Source organism: Mycteria americana, chromosome 3, assembly GCF_035582795.1.
Source record: "Mycteria americana isolate JAX WOST 10 ecotype Jacksonville Zoo and Gardens chromosome 3, USCA_MyAme_1.0, whole genome shotgun sequence".
In the NCBI taxonomy this organism is placed as follows: domain Eukaryota; kingdom Metazoa; phylum Chordata; class Aves; order Ciconiiformes; family Ciconiidae; genus Mycteria; species Mycteria americana.
The window spans coordinates 68,934,212-68,949,494 of NC_134367.1; the positions used below are offsets into that span (position 1 = coordinate 68,934,212).

At 41.5% G+C, this 15,283-nt stretch overlaps 2 protein-coding genes across 5 annotated transcripts in view; one reads left to right on the top strand and one right to left on the bottom strand.

Moving 5' to 3' along the window:
• The first annotated feature begins 1,270 nt into the window (after positions 1-1,270).
• On the top strand, positions 1,271-7,513 carry DYNLT1 (dynein light chain Tctex-type 1). Its single transcript, XM_075498924.1, has 5 exons — positions 1,271-1,484; positions 5,104-5,145; positions 6,381-6,504; positions 6,724-6,801; positions 7,092-7,513. Exons 1-5 carry the CDS (start codon positions 1,458-1,460, stop codon positions 7,160-7,162), a joined length of 342 nt encoding a protein of 113 aa, XP_075355039.1. The 5' UTR covers positions 1,271-1,457; the 3' UTR covers positions 7,163-7,513.
• Positions 7,514-10,684: 3,171 nt separating this feature from the next.
• Positions 10,685-15,283, bottom strand: part of TMEM181 (transmembrane protein 181) — a 37,499-nt gene continuing 32,900 nt past the window's right edge. For all 4 annotated transcript variants that reach the window (XM_075498920.1, XM_075498921.1, XM_075498922.1 and 1 more), the window contains one exon: positions 10,685-14,456. In XM_075498920.1, coding sequence (XP_075355035.1) covers positions 14,378-14,456 — 79 coding nt within the window. In that variant the 3' untranslated portion in view covers positions 10,685-14,377. The remainder of the gene's footprint in view (positions 14,457-15,283) is intronic.

The window sequence follows — 15,283 nt, forward strand, 5'->3', positions numbered from 1 at the left end:
CCCAAAGCGAGGTGACTGGTCAGGGTCATCTTCTTCAGGAGAAGCAGGAAGCAGAGCCAGACACGGGACTAGAGACAAGGTTAAAACGTAGGGCCGAGGTCCGCTGAAGAGACAGGCCTGGAGCAGAGGGCACAGGGGTGGTGGCCACAGCTGAGGCTGATCAGCGCAGCCAAGGCCTGTGGGTGTACTTGGGGCCCTGAGGCTGTAGCTCACTCACGACCTTCTTGAAATACAACACCTAAAACTGGACACAGTATTCCCCATGAGGCCTTACTGTGCAGAGTACAATAGAAATGCTGCTTCCCACATCCTGCAAGCTATACAGCCATTTACATGTCCCAGTATGGTAACTCCTTTTTTAACAGCAGCATTGTATGACAGACTGAGGTAAACCGTACCTAAATACACTCCCCTACCCTCTTGCCTATGGAACGGCTACTGGGTGAGCTGGTCCTGCCCTGTCTGCATTTATAGAGCTGGTTATTCCTGCCTCAGTAAAGATCTTTGCACTTGCCCCCAGTAAGTTAATTTCTCCTTCCTTCAGGCTATTTCTCCAGTTCATCCAGGCCACTCTGAACCTGAGCAGCATCTTCCACTGTTTACATCGTCTCTCGGATGATGGTATCACCACTAACTTGAGCAACCTGTAAACTGTGCACGCACCCAAAAAATCCTTGAAGTGTGCCCCTTAATTTCATTGTCCTGATTCTGGCTACTAAAAATAATGGGGTCTGCTTAGAACTGTAAGAATTCACATATTCTTCATGTCTTTCCGGGGGGTGGGGGGGGGTTCAGTTCCTGGGCATACATGACATACTCAGGCCTTCTTTCAAGCTGTTTCCAGAAAAGAAGATGCAGATCCTCCTTCCCAGGGAAGGACCTCTAGGACCCACCTCTCCGCAGGCGCGCCCACTGAACACAAACGGCAAGCTATCTGTATGACAAACACCGCCGTGACAAGCAGCCTCCTCTCTCTCAACCCCAGGCTTTGGGGCGTTTCACAACGCCATGACGGTCCTACCACCCCGCCGAGCGGCACCTCCCCGCCCGGGTCCCGGCCAGGCGCCTCCGCGCTGCCGCCATGGAAACCGCGCCATCTTGCACGGCGCCGGCCAGGCCGAGCCCCGCAGCGGCGGCGATCACCGCACTCCCCGTTGCTACGCGCCCGAGACGCGGAGAGCGCATTGCGCAGGCGTAAAGAGAGCGCCACGGGGGGGGGGGGGGGGAGTGCGCAGGCGCACTGCCAGTCGTTCGGGTGGGGAAGCGCCGGGCTGTACGGAACCCAAGCCGAGACGGGCGCGAGGCGCGCAGGCGTAGAGCGGCTTCGGTGCTCGGGCTCCGCCGCCCGCGGGCAGCACTGCGCAAGCGCCTCGGGCATCGCGAGCAGCGGCCGGCGCGCGGTGGCGAGGGGGCGGTGCCGGGGTGTCGGTTGCGGCGTGAGGGGCTCCAGCGGGAAGATGGACGACTTCCAGTCGGGGGAGGAGGTAACGGACCGGGGCGAGGGGCAGGGGGAGGGCAGCTTCGGGGCTGCCTCTGGCTTCTCCTTTCGGGAGGCTGCGGGCCGGTGGGCGGTCTCGGGCGATACCTGTCCGCCTCGGACCCCACCTTCCGGTCTCCCCCGGGCGAGCCCGGGACCGTTGGAGTCCCCCGCCCCACCCCCTGCTGCCCTCCTTCGGGGTGACACCGGGCGTTGGTGGCGTCTCCGAGCCGTGCGTCCTGGGCAACGGCTGGAGACAGGCTCAGCCTTTGTTCCTGCCGCGCGGAGCTGCTGCCCCCCCGGCGGGCTGGAGCCGTCCCGGGAGCCTGCGGTCTCTCTGGCGGCGTGACCAGATTTGGTTACAGGGCGGGCCGGTGGGCCAGCCCCTTGTCTGCATTTCGGGTGTTCGCTGGGCTTCTCTTCCCTGGCGACGACCCACGCCTGCTTCTCTCCCCAAAATTGCCACTGCAAATCACTTACAGAAAATGCTCGAGGGGTATCATGGCTCCTGGCTTAACCAACAGGATGAAGCAGCATGCTGTAGTAGAAGGTTTGCTGGTCTGGTCTAGCTCAGTGTGAGGATGACTCAGTAAGCTACTTGTGCAGAAGAGTTCAGGCAGATAGTCTGCATGTTACAGGCGCACTAATGAGACAGCTATCCCATTATACCCCTTTAACGAAGGTACAAAGTCGGATAAATCAAGGGTCTTTTTCTTTATTATGCTAAATGACTACCCAGCAAGTGTTGCTCTTGCAGAGGGACAGTTTTTCTGAGCTGTGACAATTTGCTGCATTGTTCTTCAAGAGCTGCAGTGTGGCTTGGTTAGACAATAGCAAAGCAGTGGAGGGGTGAAGGTGTGTCAGGCTTGTGCTATTCTAAAAGCCTTGTCCTGATTGCTGGGCCTGGCCTGTGTTATACAGTTGCAGATATTTTTAAAAAAACTGATAATTAATGTGCTTAAACATCATTCTTATAGCTGTTTTCACAGAATCACAGAATCATATAGGTTGGAAAAGACCTTTAAGATCATCGAGTCCAACCATAAACCTAACACTGCCAAAAACCACCACTACACCATGTCTCTAAGCACCTCATCCAAACGTCCTTTAAATACCTCCAGGGATGGCGACTCAACCACTTCCCTGGGCAGTCTGTTCCAATGCTTGATAACCCTCTCGGTGAAGAAAAAATTTCCTAATATCCAGTCTAAACCTCCCCTGGCGCAACTTGAGGCCATTTCCTCTTGTCCTATCACTTGTTACCTGGGAGAAGAGACCGACCCCCACCTCTCTACAACCTCCTTTCAGGTAGTTGTAGAGAGCGATGAGGTCTCCCCTCAGCCTCCTTTTCTCCAGGCTAAACAGTCCCAGCTCCCTCAGCCGCTCCTCATAAGACTTCTGCTCCAGACCCTTCACCAGCTTCGTTGCCCTTCTCTGCACACGCTCCAGTACCTCAATATCCCTCTTGTAGTGGGGGGCCCAAAACTGAACACAGTATTCGAGGTGCGGCCTCACCAGTGCCGAATACAGGGGCACAATCACTTCCCTAGTCCTGCTGGCCACGCTATTTTTGATATTTTTGATACAAACGTCTTCAGACTTTTTTTTCAAAAACGTCTTCAGAATTACTCAAAAATACTACTGCTTTGCAGTTTGCATTTGTTGCCGGGGAACACCCCTTTTAAACAAGGTGTTGGAAACATCGAGTCTGCTTTCCTTGTGCCAGAGGGGTAGTGGCGAGAAATCACAAAGCTTCTGAATTTTTTCCCTTTATTTTTTAATGCAAAAAGTGTTTGTATTATCTTATAAAAGGATGGAATATTGTTGTATTATTTGGCAACTCAGTTACAGCACACAAATCACAAAGCTGGATATTGGGACATTATGTTCTGTTTTCTCACATATCTAAACCCATATACTCTCTCATCCCAAAAAAGGGAGAGTGTTGAGAAGTTACAGCAACTCTAGAACCAAATTCTCAAATGTGTCTATGGCTCTTTCCCACTTGTTTTAAATACCTTTGAGAACTTGGGTTGGGTTTAATTCAGTTTACTTTGGTGAGCTGTGCTTGTGCTCACTCAAAGGCATTTCTGAGCAGAGTTCTAGACTTTGTGAAGAAAAATCTGTATATGGTTTATCATCTTGCCTGACAGCATGTTTCATGTCTGCCAGCACGTCTGGCATGTGTATTCTTAACTTATGCTTATGGGAAAGGATGTTTTGATAATTACAGCTCTTTTTTGGTTAAATACAGTGGTGCACCTTAAATGTAAGCACCTGTAAAATTCAGGACCATGAAAATAAATGAGGCATATTAAAATGAAATCAAAGTCAAGAAGCTGAAAATAAAAGCCAGTTTGCCACAGCACATAAAAGCTTTTAAAAATGTTGAAGTGTGCGAGGAAGTTGATGCCTCTGAATAGTTACAGAAAAGGCATTGCCTGCACATCTCTGGGGCGTGCTGTTTCTTTTACCAGGGGAGAACACTGCTGCTCGCATCTTTCTGAATGTCGCATGTCACTGAAGCTGACTAGGCTGTTCACCTTCTGACCAAAGATTTATGAATGTAATGTGGAAATTCTCCTGAGCAGGTGTAGCTACATCCTGCCTGCACCCCTGAATTATGCTATTACTCATGTTTGCCAGCTGGAGAAGCTGACAGACCTCCCAGTTAAAACTTGGTCAACATATGCTTGATTAGGTTAATTTTGAAATCCTTATTCTGTCTTCTGAAATTAATTAGTTTGCTGTTATGTGCATTTCTTTTGCCTGATTCCTTTCTTCTGGTTTGTGAGGTGAGGCTGTGAGATACCTGTAGTAAAAATGCGGTGCCGTGTTAGGGCTCTCCGGCTGTTTGAACGGCTGCGGGGGGTGGTGGGCTGTCCCCTGCAGTGTTGGCGGCTTGTTTTAACCAGCTTACATGGGAGGCAGCAATAGCTGAGGGACTGAAACAGGAAAACATACTAACCATATGAGAAAATGGGTAGTAGTTTTAAGATTAGTAAAAAGTTGGGGCCTTCTCTGTTCCCATTCCACATGCTTAATCTCTACTCCCCAGAGCCTGAGAGAAGGCTGAAGGTGGTGGGAAGTCCAAGGAGCTAGATTTCACCTTCAGTTTCCAAGGGTAGTTTTCTTCTTATCCCCAGCTGAGATTGTCATGACAGCTTTTCCTTGAGCTGTGAATTGATATTTTGTCCGTGTCAGTGCCCTGGAGATGTCAGTTTCATTCAACTGTAAGCTGTGTCTGCACACTGAGGTTATCTCTGCAACCCTACTGTGAATTGTGGACATTATATTCTCATTTTACAATAAGCATTATATGTACAGAAGTGTCATACAGATTATTTTAAAATATTTTCAAGTTAAAATTTGAAAACTTTGACTCAAAAGGCCAGCCAATAGTAGTTCATCTGTTACTTTTCATTACTTTGCTAAGAACATTCACTGGACTGGGTTCAGGGAGCCAGAGTACGTATGAGCAAATAAAGGAAGACTCGCTATCTTCTGACTTGCAAGAAATCTGACAAGCATAAATTAAGCTTCTAGTGCATGTTCTTAACCAAGCTTTAAGTGTGTAAGCAGAAGAATGTGTGCACTGATTATTTAAAATTCTACTTTTTTTGTAGACTTCCTTTGTTGTTGATGAAGTCAGTAGCATCATTAAAGAGGTAAACTAACATTTTCATTTTGTTGGTGTGAAAGTATAGTATGTTGTATGCTGTGTGCTAAGAAGCATTCAAGAAAATCTGGTAACTAATATGTAATAGATTTCTAGATAGGTTGCTATCAAAGTATAGATAATTGTTGATTTAACCAATGTGGATACTTTAAATAGAAATTATACCTAGCCTTAGTTGTGATATGTATTACAAATCCAAAAGATAATTAAAATAATTTTAGATGCTCCTCTCTGGTTGCAGTGTATCCCTATTAGAATTTCTAGGGGGATGTTGTATGTTAAACCTTATAGAGATAGGTTTTATATTTCAGTGACATATAGGGTTTTTTACAGGCTATTTGCATATGCATGTTACTGTGTTCTTTTGAGATGCTTTTCCTCCAAAATGAGTTCTTGTTTGTTTGAAATGATTGAACTATTCTTGTCGTTAAGAATCATGAATTTCCTGTCTATAAAATTTCCAGAGAGGTTTGGGTTTTGTGTCCAGAATTCCTCTTGTACAGTAGACTAGTGCAATCTCTTTCTTGTTGCAAAACAACTGTTTTGGTTGGACTCTGTAAATTGAATACACATGCTTTAATACATGCTCCTGTCTCTTCTGAATCTGAAACAATTTTGTGGTTATTTTTTAAACAATTTCTGTGAGGAAAAAATATATCAATGAAAAACATGCAGCTTTAATGTACTTTTATTTGTATCTTAAAGGGGAAACCATCCTCATAAGTAAAACAGATTATTTGGCTGAAGGCTTCTGCTCTATTAGTGACCAGCAACTACAGGGGTCTTTTGTTTTGATTTGGGGTTTTGCTTCCCAAAAATGATTCTGCTGAAATATCTGAAGTTCATTTCCATAGAAGAATATGTGTGAATGAGCCATTGTTGTGTGTATTTTTTCAGTCTCTTCAGGACTGTTTAAATGCAAGACCCTTTTTATAAGTCTGGCTTCAGGACATTGGGATAGGAATTACAAATAAAGAATCAAAACATCACAAAATGAGGAGAGGATGAAAGCTATGATAATTCCCCCTATGCCTGGCTCAAACTCTGACCTGCTAGTTTTTTAATAATTGAAAACACTTCCAACAATCCATATGGACAAGCAGTATTTAGGATTTTTTCTGTGGATATGGGGTCTCATCTTTAGTGCTCCATGTTGGAGAGGATTAACGGGCGCCTGGTAGATTGACAACAGTGCAGCTTATTTTATGTGTTTGTCGCCGATAGGCCATAGAAAGTGCGATAGGTGGCAATGCCTACCAGCACAGCAAAGTGAACCAGTGGACAACAAGTGTGGTGGAACAAACGCTAAGCCAACTCACAAAGCTGGGGAAGCCTTTCAAGTATATTGGTGAGCTCAACTTTCTGTTTTCTGTTAAAGCTGGTACAGTTAAGTGCACTGATGGGCAGGGGGTGGGGGAAGATCTTAGCAAGAATCATGTCTGTAAACTACTCTTAAGCATGTATATATGCCTATGTGTGTATGTATGTAACATGCTAAGCAAAAATGTAGCTAAATGTTAATTAATGATAGTGATAAATTAATAAAAGCTTCTCTACTGACAAACAGTGACCTGTGTGATTATGCAAAAGAATGGTGCTGGGCTACATACAGCAAGCTCTTGCTTCTGGGACAACTCCAGTGATGGTAAGGAACACAACTGTTGGATTTTTCAGCTTGCAGCTTTAATGCTAGTCCCCTTAAGACTAGGCAGCATACTTTTTTTTCCAAGTGCTATTGTTTTGGAGTAATAGCATATGGTTTGGTGTGTTTTCCATTTGGCTGTGATGCTAACTCATGCATATGAAATGCTTAGCTGTTGTGAAGGCTTTGTTCTTAAGATTCATAATGTAAACAATTACAAACATGCATATAAGGGTGTGCATTTTATCACTGTAACTTTCTTCTGTCTCTGAAACCCTTTTTTATATTTGTAGGAACCTGCACTGTGAGATGGGAGAATAAGACTATGTACTGTATTGTCAGTGCCTTTGGACTTGCAATATAATTGCCTTGGAATCATTCATCCTTCTCTTTTCTACTCCAGCACTTGATTCCATCTCTACTCAAACTGTGAATACACTGAACAACTTCTGTTTTTAATGTACTTTTTAAGTAACTTTTTTCAAACATAGAAATGTGAAAACATGCTGTTAACATGGTTTGTGTTTGTACTTAGTATCGTACCAGTGTTGCCATACTGTCTTAACACTTCAAGAACTTCTCTTCAAGGTGCTAATACTGAAATCTGCTGCAGTGTAAACACTTTCTCTAGATTTCTTTTTTAAGCCCAATATAAATGAGACACCGACTTTCACACTTTGTACTCTTGGTTAGCATTAAATTATTGAAATTCATAGCCATTGGTGTGACTCATTTAAACTCAATTCTTTTGTTATTTAAAAAAGAAAAAAGTTCCAATTCTTTTAATCCTCTTCAAGGTAGTTGAGGTACATGCCAGAATACAAAGCACTTCCATAATTTTGCCAAAGTCACTACAAAATTGCAAGAAAATGAGATGATGTTTATCAGAAAGTAACCTGGCTGCATTTTTGGGACCTGTTTAATCTGATTGTATGGTATTTAGGGCACGGAATGATAACAGAAATAACCATCTTCATTGAACAAAGACAGGTAAGAAGTTTTTCACGTTCTAGAAGTGCTCAGCCAGCTATACGTGGATAATCATTCACTAGTGCAGCCAATTACGTGTGTTAAGTAAGTCTTGAACTTACCTGCCACCTTCTACATCGATTTTGCTGATAGTGAGTGTGATGAGTTCTGATAGCTGGTGAAACTTGAATCTTTCTGAAAGGGGGGGGGGGGGGACGACTGCCTCAAGCAACATGACTAAATAACATGTGAGTAAGTCTCCAGCCTTCTAGAGTAAAGTTGCAGAGGAATAACAAGTAAAACAAGTTTTCAGCATAGGCTTGGATACGGTTTTCTTCATCACCTAATTAAAGGAATGGGAGCATGCTATGAATTTCAGACTGCCTCTGCAAACTGCTATGCTGCTTCTGTAAGCAGTAGCTCACTTCTAGTGAAGTTGAAAGAATTACTTTCAAAGCAAGTATAGGAGAGTATTCCTGGGCTAGAGTCAGTCTGAGTGACCTGCATTTGCTTATATTTAGGAAGCCCTGTCAAATGTTTTCAGAATCTGGCTCTCAACTACAGCTGTTTGTTTAGAATGAGATGACTGCTGATACAACAGTACATTTCCACGATGTGGGAAGATGTAATACTGAAAAATCAAATGACAGTAGAGGATTTGTTTTTCATAGTGCTAGGTGCACGGGAGTGCTCGCTGTGATAACTCTACTCAGCATATCCAAACAGACTGTAGAAAACCCTGTGCTAGGCAAGGCTTCAACCGTCTTCCGACCATTTCTGCTGTCAGTCAAAAAAGTTGTCTTTATCAGCAGGCTTGGGCTTGGTACATTTGAGACTTTTAATATAGCTGTAAGGCTTATATTTCTGCTAGCATACCAGTTTCAAAACATCGCTATAAACACGTCTCCTTCGTGACAAGCCACTTCTTTATTCTAGCATATGTCCTAGTGAGTGCTACAGGGCTATACTGAGTGCATATACCTTATACTGAGGAGTATATGCCTTATATTTTGTAGCAGAGAGAGTTTTAGCATGGGGTTGACTAGAAGCAGGATGCTGAGTAGTCAGTGTTAGAAATGATACAACATGTGTAAAAAGAAAATACTGAAACAAGATAGATTGAATAAAGTGCCTGAAATAGTCATCAGGGTGAGAGAAAAACTTGTCATAAAGAGAATAAATCTTTGATCTCTGAATTGCTAAGGAAATTTTAAATCTGGATGGTTGGATACTTCATCTCCTTTCCAACAGCATGCCAGAATAATACTGGTAGTGTAATACCTACTCAGCTGTTTATTTACAGTTAAAAGAAATAGTTTTGTGCACTTGGAGTCAGTATTTACTTCTTGAAACACTTGGCTGCTTGGTCAAGCTGTTCAAATGTTCCTTGTCCTTTGTTCATGTTAATAATAGCAAATCCCTTGATTTTTTTGCTGTTTGTTGGTTCATGCGCATGCTGAACTGCAGGAAAAAGAAAAAAGTTTGACATGTCAGTGTAAAAGCTGTATGGGAAGAAAAAACCCTGGTGCATTGAAACAGAAGTCATGCTACAGAAAGGTAGATATAGTTTTCTAGATCGTTTAACCTGTGAGCAATAACCAGTGCTTCTGATGTTAACAGTTTTAGGACTGCAGCAAGGGGTTTTCTTTGGGGGTGTTGGTGTTGTCCTCCCCCCTCCCCAAGTTAAGATAGGGCTTTTCTGTAAAATACTGTAGACATTGCATATTACAGTCTTGATGTTGTACAGTTACTGATTTTTAAATTTGAATTATCTTGAAACACCTTAATTTTAATTACCTTTTTTAAAGACCGCTGGCTAGCTCATCTCAGTGCCAAAGTAAAGCATTGGGGTGATGAGCTTGCAGAGTCCTTGCTCTAGGTAATTGGCTGTAAAAAAAAAAAAAAATCAGCACAAACTGTGAGCTGGAGTAGTAAGGAAGGTAATTATAAATGCAGTCTCTGTTTCCTGTCTCTAGCTTACTGCCATAGCTCTTCATCTGACTACAGCTGTAGAAATCATTAGCATGTCAGCCCTGATCTGGAGGGGAGGAGGAGGAAGGGGGAGGTCATCATTTACTGTAAATGCCACAAATGAGTATGACCTGTCTTCCACCATTAACTATTTTGACTGAAACCTAAAGGAAATGGCTTCAGAATTAACTGCTGCTGGTAAATGAGCATTGCCATCTCTGATATTAAAGCAGGAGTCAGTTGAGTATCCATTTGTGCAGAGATGTTTACAGCCATTTTATTCAGCATGCAATGAGGTTTCAGGCTCTCCTCGAGTTTATACAAGGAATGGCATCACCCCAATGGGAGGGTGACATGCTGATCACTTTTGCAGTCTACCAGCTATGAGCAGACTCTTGGAAGATAGAGAGCTATAAGAAGGAGATGAATGACATCAGCATCTTCATCATCTCTAAACCTTTTTTTATTACTGGCCAGTGGGTTGAAGATGAGGCAGCCCTTCCTGGGTGTGCTGAGAAGATGCATCACTGCAGGGTAGGTAGGAGACCTGACAGCAGCTAACATGAAGCATGCATGTTTGGCAGAAAGGTAGCTGGCACTAACATTCACCAGGGGAAGTTTTACTGCCAGCATGACCACAGCAGGCTTTGGAAAGCCACTGTGAAGTCATTTGAGAATGCTAGTTCCCCTTTGTAAACTAGCCAGTGTATTTCTTAGGAAAATTAGCAACCTGTTCTTCTGCCTTCAAGCCCAGGCAGGGTAAGCAAAAAAAAAAAACCCCAAACCAAACAAGCAAACCCCAAAACCTAATTCTCTGGTTAATCTGTGCTGACAGAGCCTCCTGGACCCCATCCTTATGCAATTAACCAAGTTAAATACATGCGTAAGTTATGAAAATGGTACAGTTAGTCATTCACTGGAAGGAAAATAAAACCAAGATACAATATAAAGATATAAAACTTTATTATGAACATATTTAACAATGATTATGCACATGAATTCTTCCAAGAAACTCAATAGCCAAGTTTTGCTTGAAATAAAATATTAGCTTTCCTTCATATTCTGTATTAGCATGAAGTTTTCTGACATAAATGGATAATCTGCTGTCATCAACACAACTTCTAGACACATAGAATATTTAGCACATCCTCATGCAGACTTTCTCAAAGCAGCATTTAATTACAGCTTCTCATTAAACAGAGCATTTATCTTACACATTTTTATACCATTTTGGTACACAATTTTTCCGTATTTTCATTTTACATATATACAAACTTCTAAAAAAAGTTTTACAGTAATGCAAAGGTTATTACTGGCATAAGCAAAAGGAAATGGGGGGAAAATTACATGACTATGGATACAAAGTTATCTTTTGGCTCAGAGAAAGACAATGGATCAAAGTCTTTCCTAGCTGGAACCATCCTCCCACTTTCCCCAGTATTAGCGTCACGGGTCTGTTGCACTAGCTGTTCCTTACTGGTCTTAAGCCTTATGCTTGCTATTCTTTGCCAGTCCTAGGAACGTTTCCAACCAATTCCCACACCAACTGTATTTTTAAAGCAAATACAACAGAAAATGGTTGCCACGAACAGCTCACACTCACTGATTTTTGAAGTCCCCCTTGATCATTGTGTACATGGAAGTCTTGCAATTATTTAATAGATGGCATCTCCTTTAGAGCAGGAACACTGTATGCTGCAGGGCCTTTTTGCATACTTTTCTCATTTTATACAGTTCCACTAGTGATGGAAATATTTAATTACTTTAGCAGTAATGAAAGGAAAGCCAGGCTAGTTTCTTATCCAGATCTCTTCTGTTTCACCCTTAGGTTACAATACTTCACTCAGAGGTGAATTTATGCCACCTGCTCCCAAGCTGTTTACAATCCATATTGTAATATTCCTCAAATGCTGTCTCTGCTTTCCAATTGTGGAAATAAGAGTGAAATTTGAGATTTCTTGCTAGCAAAACTATTTCCTCATCTGCTTCACTGCTTTTGCCTTTTTACTGTATATTGAATTTGATGTGACAGTGCTTCAACCAAGCTTACCATTACACTCTAGCACTTCTGAGACACAAAACTATTTTGCATGGCAAACATTGCTTAAAAATGGTCTCTAAAAATTAACAAGGAAACTATTTTCTCACAATTTTCACAGTGAGATACTTAAGTACATGTTTCCCATTCTCAGCTTTCCTATTTCCACTTGGAATGTAGTGATGTAGAAAAGTTAATGCAAACAAAACAGCAAGTGAAATGGGCTGAGAGCAGCTTAGAAAAAAATAATCATCTCAAAGTTTTCTTTAGTTAACAAAATCCCAAAGCATGACACTGTATTTTAGGGTTAACTGTAAAAACCAGTTCAGACTGTGATAAGAAACATTAGTATGCATTGCACATTGGTCAAATCAAACATTTTATCTCTTCAGAACAATTGAGAACAGAATTAAGGAATATCAGAGCCTGACTCTGCAAATTCAAATAGCTGTAAACCTCAGGAGAGTCATCTGGGGAATGGTAAAAATGAGAACGGGCTCTCCTCTTTTAGGATACAAAGATTATCTCCCATACTTGTAAAAAAAAAAGGTCTAAAAGGAAGCACTGAAGGTACAGCTTACTACAGTTCACTGAAAAAAAACAACCCACCACTAACTTGAAATACTACTTTAATGTTTTCCTATATGTTCTTCTAAACCAACACCAATTAATTAAGAAATTAAAGGAAAACACCTTGCCCTCCCCCCCAGCAGTTTCCTTGCTGTAGCCATACAATAGTGCTTTGGATTCTAACAAAGAAATGATCCCTGGTACAGAAAGTTTTAAACTTCGGATACCCTCAAAAAATTTCACAGCTCTACATAATTTTAGAAAGTTTTCTCTCGCACACACGGAGTATCTTGCCACACTTGATTTGAGCAGAACACTGATTTAATCTGAACTATTCTATGACAGCAAGGATGCAACCACATGGAGCAGTTCCGTTGATCCTCTCTAAGCAAACTGCTATCCTGTGAAGTCTCCCCTTCATGATCTTGAACAGCTACCAGGAGCTTATTGCAAAGGGAATGGTCTAGAACAGTTGTTGCATGAAAGCAGAACAAATCTATTTTTCCCCAATATGATTCAGCAAGTCTAGTAGGAGTTCATTGCACTCTTCTGCTTAAACTAGTTCAATGATGAGTACAATTCCCTAGTGTAAGCCAGCACCGTTTTCTGTCTAATACATTAACAGTACTTTTGAGAGTCTTTTCTACAGCAGCAGGGCAGAGAAATTTTACAAGAGTAAATCACAGTTACGACTCCATGAAAAAAAAGATACTTTCAGACAGGTCAAGTACCTGAAAACATAAGTAGTTAGAAACAAACAGCATCCACTTAAATAAAGAACTGAACAATGGTGTAGGAGAAACCCAACTTTTAAATAGAGAAGCAGCAACATTGTACTAGGAATACTTAATTCCCATATAACCCCATTCCAGCACAGACTGGAATACAGATAATCACAAAATGCGCTAGTAAAAGTTTCGATCAGTACAGGTGGCAACTGTGGTATGACAAAGGAGTTGAACTATGCCCAGAACATGCTCAAAAGCTAACTCTCATGCACGTTCAATACATGAGCAACCACAACTGTTCCTAGGATGTAGGTTAACTATTAATACAACTTAAGGAAGAATTCTGATGTAGAAAAAACCTCCAAAAATGAAATGTTTAGAAATTTGAAATTGTAATTCTCTATGAAACTTTCATACTTTATTCTCTGTAAGTGTAACAATCTCCTCCAGCATACAAAAAACCCAGAAAGAAGAGTACTGGCTTCCTTCTGAGATTTGTTGCTGCCTAAATATTTCCATTTGAAAGGGATGTTTAAAAAAAACAAACAAAACCCAAACCAAACACTTCTGTTGTGGCAGTAAAGCATGTTATGAAACATATACACATAATTTTGCAGCACTGAGGCTATTTTGGCTCACTAGAACTTCATTATTTGCACATATCTTGCACTTACAAATCTGGTAAACTCATTTAAATGAATTTTAAAAAATGGTCTTAAGTCTGTATCACTTCTTCAAAGGAAGAATGGAAAGCTTGTGTTTTCTTGCATTTAAAAAAAAAAAAAAAAAAAAAAAGAGGGAAAGCCCTAAACCACTTCATTCCCTGCCTCCAGCTCAAAAGACTAAGGTAGAAAATTGAAAGGGAAATGAGGCACTTCGTACAGCAGTGGACAATATACAAATGAGCTAACACAAATGCAACAGATGAATGACAGTATGCTGTACATAATCCTCAAAAAAAAAAAACCCAAAAAACAAGCAGCAAGGAAGCGATTTTAAAATCAGCATATAATCAGTGACACTTCTAAATGGAAATAGACTTAAAGATTTTAGTCCACAGACATCCTGCTATCAGGCATTTTATAAGACATGTAAAAATTTTGGTTTCTTAAGTTTTCATCACAACCTTTTCAAGCATTCTTTTTTCAGTTTTAACTTTGTAAACAGAAACAGAAGCAGGATGTCCTTCCTGGGAGTCAGTGTTCAGATGACAGCACACTGTAAGGAAGCCAAGGAAGTTGTCCATCTGGGAAAACTTCAAAATTGGTTTAATTCCAGCTGAACAAGTCTGTCTACATCAAAATCAATCACTGTCCGATTCCTCTTTATACTTGGCTCTAATAGCTTGGCCATTCTGAAGAGGCATTTCTTCATAGTCACTCCTGCGAAACAGATACTTGTTAAAAATTCTGAACGCGGTGTTCAGATAGGAAGTCCAAAATAAATAGGAAAGTTCTAAACTACATCGGAGCATCAAATTGTTATTTGAGTAAGAAGCTAGTATCTATTTTCCTTCCTTGTTGGGAATATGAACAATATATATGACTTTTCTCCAGAGGATGATGCATAGTAAGAGTTATTCCAGTAACTACAAGCCACTCTTCACAAGGATTAGTACAGAAGCAAGCTGGTACTACCATTACTCATCTAACTAAAGAAAGACAGGCTATCTCAGACAATGCGTATAGCTAGTCTAGCACAAACTTGTTCTGCTTACTGCAGTATTAATCCCATCCTCACTGTTCCAGCCACTTCAGTCTCTTTGGTAAGAGGTGAAAACATCAAGGGCAGATAATGAGTTTGTTCAGTGTCTAGCACAGAGACACCTGATGGGGATGGGTTTTAAGTGCTACTGTAATGCTCATATTACATAAACACATAAGTCCAGGAAGTTTTGCTAGATTTGGTTATTCTTATTTCGTAAGTGATGGACACTCAAGAAGAGCCATTCTCCTTCCCTGAAGCCTTTTACGTATGAGCTGCCTCTTTGCTAACTCCATCTGACTCCTGCAATCTTTCCCGGTTTGAAAGGATGTGCTTTCCTTTCACGTCTCTTGCTGCCTTCACTCCATGATCTGCCACCATCCTAATACTTACTTACCTGTTTGTATCAGTGCCATGGCAATCCCTTTTAGAAATTAAAAAAAAGAAAAAACAAAATAACATGCATTCTCATTGCATTTCTGTTTCAGAATAAGGTTATATTTCT